The following is a 7,210-nucleotide window of genomic DNA, read 5'->3' as shown; positions in this document are numbered from 1 at the left end:
ATATCCCATGTCCCTCCCGGTGGGATTCCAGCCCTTGGAGTGGCCCTATATGATATCCCATGTCCCTCCCAGTGGGATCCCAGCCCCTGGAATGGCCCCCATATGATATCCCACATCCCCCTCAGTGGGATCCCAGCCTTTGGAATGGCCCCATATGATATCCCATGTCCCTCCCAGTGGGATCTCAGCCCTTGGAATGGCCCCCATATGATATCCCATGTCCCCCTCAGTGGGATCCCAGCCCTTGGGGTGGCCCCATCTGATGTCCTGGTGGAATCCCAACCCTCGAGGTGACCCCATCCCATGTCCTCCCAGCTGGGCTCATGGTGAGATTCCAGCCCTGAGGGTGGCCCCATCCAATGTCACCTGTCCCTCCAACTCGCCTTGTGGTGGGATCCCAGCCCTTGGAGTGGCCCCATATGATATCCCATGTTCCTCCCAGTGGGATCCCAGCCCTTGGAGTGGCCCCATATGATATCCCACATCCCTCCCAGTGGGATCCAGCCCTTGGAGTGGCCCCATATGACATCCCACGTCCCTCCCAGGGGGATCCCAGCCCTTGGGGTGGCCCCATATGACATCCCACGTCCCTCCCAGTGGGATCCCAGCCCTTGGAGTGGCCCCCATATGATATCCCATGTCCCCCTCAGTGGGATCCCAGCCCTTGGAGTGACCCCATATGACATCCCACGTCCCTCCCAGTGGGATCCCAGCCCTTGGGGTGGCCCCATATGACATCCCACGTCCCTCCCAGTGGGATCCCAGCCCTTGGAGTGGCCCCACCCCATGTCCATGTCCCCCCAGCTGCACTCCCTGGCCTACGTGAAGCTGCACAGCCTCCTGCAGACGTCCTCAGCTCCCAGGAAGGACGAGGCCTGTTACCTCCTGGGGAAGCTGGAGACCCCCCTGCGGCGCTCGCTGGAGGCCAAGTCGGAGACGTTCTCCTGGCTGGTGCCCATCATCCGCACGCTCATGGACCAGTGCTACGAGACCCTGCAGCTGCAGCTCTTCCTGCCCTCCCTGCCCCCCACCAACGGCAGCCCCACCTTCTACGAGGACTTCCAGCTCTTCTGCACCACCCCGGAGTGGAGGGGCTTCATCGAGAAGCACGTGGGTGTCATCGCTGGGGGAACACCCGGGTGATGGGTGGTGGGTGTGAAGCCCTTGGAAACACCTCTTCCCTCCTCCTGGTTTCCCCAGGTGCAGCCCACCATGGCCCAGTTTGAGATGGACACCTTTGCCAGGAGCCACGACCACATGTCCAACTTCTGGAACGCCTGTTACGATGCCATGATGAGCAGCGCCCAGCGGCGGGAGCAGGAGAAGGCGGCCAGCCGCAAGATGTTCCAGGTCCTGCCTGCTCCTCACCCCTGGGATGTCACCTGGGGGTGTGCTCCTCACCCCTGGGATGTCACCTGGGGGTGTGCTCCTCATCCCTGGGATGTCACCCTGCGAGTGTGCTCCTCATTTTGGGGATGTGCTCCTCACCCCAAGGATATCATCCAGGGAATGTGGTCCTCACCCTGGGGACATGTTCCTCATCCTGGGGACGTGCTCCTCACCCCTGGGATGTCACCCTGGGGGTGTGCTCCTCATCCCTGGGATGTCACCCTTGGGGTGTGCTCCTTGTCCTGGGGACATGCTCATCATCCCAGGAACTTTATTCCAGGGACATCATCCCAGTTATGTGCTTCTATCCCCGAGCACATCATCCCGGGGTCATTCTCCCCACCCTGGGGGTGTCCCCCATGAACACACTCCTCACTTCAGGGTTGTCCCCAAGCCCCAGCCCTGCTGTCCCTTCACTCTGGTGCTGCCTTGGCAGGAGCTGGTGCTGGAGCCAGTGGCCAAGCGCTCCAAGGCGGAGAACGCCCGGCACAGCAACGTCCTCAAGCAGGCCAACAACCACCAGAGCACGGTGCTGAAGCAGTGGAGGTCCCTGTGCCGCCTGCTCACCTCGCCCCGCTCCGCCTGGGCCGACCGGTGAGCGCCCGCCCCGTCCCGGGGCAGGGGGGGCACAGCCGGGGGTCCCTGGAGTGTCTGAGCCCCCCCCGTGCCCCCCAGGAACCCGCCGGAGGTTCGCTGGAAGCTGTCGAGCGCCGAGACCTACTCGAGGATGAGGCTGAAGCTGGTGCCCAACCTCAATTTCGACCAGCACTTGGAGGCCAGCGCCCTGCGGGACAACCTGGGTGAGGCTGGTGGCACTGGGGGACCCAGGGGCATAGAGATGGGCTGGGAGCTGTCATGGACAGCCTGAAATTTGGGGGCCCTTCTCAGGACTTGTCCCCCAGCTCTGGGAGCACCTGCTGACCCCCCTCCTCGTTTCAGGAGCCGAGCACCTCCAAACCCCCGCCGAGCCCCTCCCGCTCGCCATGGCCAAGGAGGCCAAGGTGAGCGAGCTGGAGGATGACCAGCTGGCCGAGGAGGACCTGCCCGTGCTGGACACGCAGTGAGTGTCCCCGTCCCTGCCACGGTGCCAGCTCGCCCTGGCTGGGGGTGTCACTGGGGTGTCCTCACCCCGCTGTGCCCCCCAGGGCCGAGCCCAAGGAGCAGAGCCAGCGGGAGAAGCTGGTGGTGTCGGAGGACTGCGAGCTCATCACCACAGTGGCCGTGGTGCCCGGGCGCCTGGAAGTGACCACCCAGCACATCTACTTCTACGATGGCAGCAGCGACAAGGAGGAGACGGAGGGAGGTAACGGCGTGTGAGCCCTGAGGGGGGTGAGGACCCCTCACTCCACACATCTCCCTCAGAACCCATCGCCCACGCTGGGGGTGGGGGTGGGTTTCTCCCAGCCCCATCCCTGCCTTGGGAATGGGGGCCTGGGTGGATGGTGATCCCTGTGGGACTCCATGCCCCCCATCTTGGCAGGGATTGGCTACGACTTCAAGCGCCCGCTGTCCCACCTGCGCGAGGTCCACCTGCGCCGCTACAACCTGCGCCGCTCCGCCCTCGAGCTCTTCTTCATCGACCAGGCCAACTACTTCCTCAACTTCAGAAAGAAGGTGGAACACCCTTATCCTACCCCCAAGCCCCTCCCAGGGCCACGGCACTGCCCGAGCTCCGGTCACTCCGCGTCCTCTCCCCGTCCCTCCAGGTGAGGAACAAGGTGTACTCCTGCATCCTCGGCCTGAGGCCCCCCAGCCAGATCTACTTCGGCAGCCGCTCACCCCAGGAGCTGCTCAAAGCCTCGGGGCTCACACAGGTACTGGCCTCTCCGTGCCCATCCCCATCCCATATGGTTGGAATTCCCAGATGGGAAAGGGGAGCGTGACAGCGTGGGGTGGGGATGCTCATGGGATCAGGGATGGCTGTGGGTTGGAGATCTCCATGGGACCAGGGGTGGCTGTAGGATGGGGATGACTCTGGGACTAGGGATGGCTCAGGGACCAGGGATGGCTCTGGGACCAGAGTGGTCCTGGGATTGGGACAGCTGTGGCACCAGGGGTGGCCATAGGACCAGGGATGGATGTGGGACCAGGGTGGCCATGGAATGGGCATGACCATGGGTCCAGGGGTGACCATGGGACCAGGGATGGATGTGGGACCAGAAGTGGCCATGGAATGGGCATGGCCATGGGACCAGGGATGGCTGTGGGGTGGATACAGCCGTGGGACCAGGGACAGCCGTGGGACTGGGGTGGCCATGGGATTAGGGACAGCTGTGGTACCAGAGGTGGTCCATGGCCATGGGACTGGGGACAGCCGAGAGACCAGAGGTGTTCTGGGACCGGTGATGGCCATGGGATGGGCCCTGCCATGTGGTGGGGTGTCTGCCCTGTCTCCTGCCCCTCCCAAGCCCATCTCACCCCCGCCCCCTCACTCCAGAAATGGGTCCTGCGGGAGATCTCCAACTTCGAGTACCTCATGCAGCTGAACACGATCGCAGGGCGCACCTACAACGACCTGTCCCAGTACCCCGTGGTGAGCCCCGTGTCCCTCCCGTGCCCCCACAGCCAGCCCGTGCCCCCCCAGCCTCACCCACCTCCTGCTCCCCCCCAGTTCCCCTGGATCCTGCGGGATTACGTCTCGGAGACCCTGGACCTCTCCAACCCGGCCGTGTTCCGGGACCTGTCCAAGCCCATCGGGGTGGCCAACGAGCGGCACGCCCGGGACGTGAAGGAGAAGTGAGTGCCCCAGAAATAAAGGACGGGGGATGCGAGGAGTGCCTGGCTGGCTCACGGCAGACCCCGTCCCACCTCACCTCCAGGTACGAGAGCTTCGAGGACCCCACGGGCACCGTGGACAAGTTCCACTACGGCACCCACTACTCCAACGCGGCCGGAGTGATGCACTACCTGATCCGCACCGAGCCCTTCACCACCCTCCACATCCAGCTGCAGAGCGGCAGGTGGGCACCCGCAGGGCGGGCACCAAGGAGGGGGCATCGAGGGGACAAACAGCCCCCAACCAGCTGTCCCCTGCCACCAGGTTTGACTGCTCGGACCGGCAGTTCCACTCGGTGCCGGCGGCGTGGCAGGCGCGCATGGAGAACCCCGTGGATGTCAAGGAGCTCATCCCCGAGTTCTTCTACTTCCCGGAGTTCCTGGAGAACCAGAACGGTAAGAGGTGACCATCCCCACCCGTGGGAGCACTTGGGGGGTCTGTGTCCCTCACTGAACTGAGGTTCTTGTTAAGAGATCCCTGAATGACCAGCGTTTAATAATTAATAAATATATAAAATATATAAAAATATATAAATATATAAAATATATAAAAATATATAAATATATAAAATATATAAAAATATATATAAATTTATAAAAATATATAAATATATATAAATATATAATATATAGAAATATATAAATATATAAAATATATAAATATATATAATGTATTATTATTTATTATATATCATTTACTAATATATTGCTGTTATATATTATATATTATTATATATCATATATTATACAATATATCATATTATACAATATATTACTATGTAATATATAATATATCACAATATATTGTTCTATTACTCTATAATATTATTTATTATATATCATTTACTAATATATTGCCATGTTAGATATTATATATTATTATATGATATATTATATAATCTATTATACAATATGTTATTATATATTATATAATATATCACAATATATTATTCCATTACTATGATATGATACTATATATTGTATTAATATATTATTATATTTTTATATTAATGAATTATTATTTATTACTTTAGGGTTTATTTCAGAACAATTTGGTTGTAATGAAAAGCAGAGATGGAGCCCATTTGTGTCATTAATATCTGTAGAAATATAGGAATATAAAAGTATAAAGTTCTCACTTAAGAAAATGTGTAAGGGAAAAGAAAGAAAGAGAAGGAAAGGATCCAAGTAGAAAGTTCTCACCACCCACGGATCCAGCAACGAGAGTTGATGGTTGCCAGGTCCATGTTGAAGTGATGGTTTGGTCTTGATCTGTCTGGGGTGGGGGAAGCCCCCAAAACACAAAGTTCAGGGGATTAAAATACATTCAGGTGGGATGTATTCAGGTGGGAACACCCAGAAATGAGTCTGGGGGCACTTCGGGGGTCTTGGATGGTTTATGACCCTTCCAAGACGTGACCAACGTAGCTGGGCCAGTTGTGCCCCATCAGAAGGGACGGAAACCTTCAGCCCCACCTGGGAATGTCCCCCCTGACACGGGAGTGTCACCCCTGAGCCAGCTGTGTGAGGGAGGACATGGGCAGGACAGAAACCATCATCCCACCACGATTGCTTCTTGTTGATCTCTGCCCTTCTCTGGCTCAAAACCAACTCACTGGTGAACAAAGGTTGATTTGTCGTGGTCGCCTTCTGAAGGTGGAGATGGGGAAGGGGATGGAGACGGAGAATAAGGAAGAGGATAGAAGTGGAGATGGAGATGGGGAAGGAGAGAGAGATGGAGACGAGGAAGGGCTGTGTTTGCAAATGGCTGATGATCTGAGCCACCAACCATCAACATCCCAGTCTCTCACACTCCCCCCCTGCCCACAGGCTTCGACCTGGGCTGTCTCCAGCTCTCCAACGAGAAGGTGGGCGACGTGGTGCTGCCGCGGTGGGCGCGGTCCCGCGAGGACTTCATCCACCAGCACCGCAAAGCCCTGGTGAGACAGGGGAGCTCATCCCCGGGGGGTATCCCAGGGGGATGGGGAGCGTTCCCAACCCCCCCTGATGCCCCCCCCTTGGCCAGGAGTCAGAGTATGTCTCGGCCCACCTCCACGAGTGGATCGACCTCATCTTTGGGTACAAGCAGCGAGGCCCGGCCGCCGTGGAGGCCCTCAATGTCTTCTACTACTGCACCTACGAGGGTGAGCCATGGGGAAGGGAGCTGGGGGGCACCTCCTGGGCCAGAGGCACCTCCCAGGTGGCCCTCCCGTGACCGTCCCCATCCCCAGGGGCCGTGGACCTGGACGCCATCGCCGACGAGACGCAGCGGAAGGCCCTGGAGGGCATCATCAGCAACTTCGGGCAGACGCCCTGCCAGCTGCTCAAGGTAGCTCAGACCCCCCTACTCCCAAAACCAGCCCCTTTTGGGGGGTCACCCCCCTGCTGATGGGTCCCTTCGCTCCCCCAGGAGCCCCACCCCGCCCGGCTGTCGGCAGAGAGCGCTGCCCAGAGGCTGGCCCGCCTCGACACCCGCTCCCCCAACGTCTTCGAGCACCTGGACCAGCTCAAATCCTTCTTTGTGGAGGTGAGGGCGACCCCGGGGGGTCCCTGGGCCCGACTGGGAGGGGTGGGTGTGGCCAGGAAGGTGCCCACCGGCTGCTGTGTCCCCCCAGGGCATCAGTGACGGGGTGGCCCTGGTGCAGGCCGTGGTCCCCAAGAACCAGGCGCATTCCTTCATCACTCAGGGATCCCCCGACGTCCTGGTGAGCGCGGGAAAACTGGGGCACTGGGGGGGGGGTTCTGCTGCTCCAGGGGGGTCCAGGACCCAACCAGGAGGGCTGTGGTGGTGGGAGTGGTGCCACCTCCCCCTCCGCCTCTGCCCAGGTCACCGTGAGCGCCAACGGCTTGTTGGGGACCCACAACTGGCTGCCCTACGACAAGAACATCTCCAACTACTTCAGCTTCACCAAAGACCCCACCGTGTCCAACGCCAAGTGAGTCACCCGGGCCCGCTCAGCGGTCCCCAGGGATGGTCCCTGGGGGTGCCACCGGTCCAGCAGCTCATCCCTCCCCCTCAGGACGCAGCGGTTCCTGCAGGGCCCCT

The 7,210-nt window shown here is 58.8% G+C and overlaps 1 protein-coding gene across 1 annotated transcript; it reads left to right on the top strand.

Moving 5' to 3' along the window:
- Positions 1–639: 639 nt before the first annotated feature.
- LOC120322877 (neurobeachin-like protein 2) lies at positions 640–7,204 on the top strand (the record flags this gene model as incomplete). Its single annotated transcript, XM_039379313.1, has 19 exons — positions 640–1,110; positions 1,201–1,350; positions 1,826–1,983; positions 2,065–2,189; positions 2,329–2,449; positions 2,535–2,692; positions 2,870–3,003; positions 3,096–3,203; positions 3,827–3,922; positions 4,001–4,125; positions 4,209–4,349; positions 4,430–4,560; positions 5,995–6,104; positions 6,191–6,308; positions 6,396–6,493; positions 6,575–6,691; positions 6,780–6,869; positions 6,991–7,100; positions 7,185–7,204. Coding segments are annotated over exons 1-19 (2,434 nt in total), but the record flags the coding sequence as incomplete, so codon positions are not given.
- Between the last annotated feature and the right edge of the window lie 6 nt (positions 7,205–7,210).

The sequence above is a fragment of the Pipra filicauda genome, unplaced genomic scaffold (assembly GCF_003945595.2).
Source record: "Pipra filicauda isolate LSUMZ 115617 unplaced genomic scaffold, ASM394559v2 scaffold1646_size7210_pilon, whole genome shotgun sequence".
In the NCBI taxonomy this organism is placed as follows: domain Eukaryota; kingdom Metazoa; phylum Chordata; class Aves; order Passeriformes; family Pipridae; genus Pipra; species Pipra filicauda.
The sequence above is the reverse complement of the archived record's forward strand: the minus strand, read 5'-3'. Positions and strand labels throughout refer to the sequence as shown.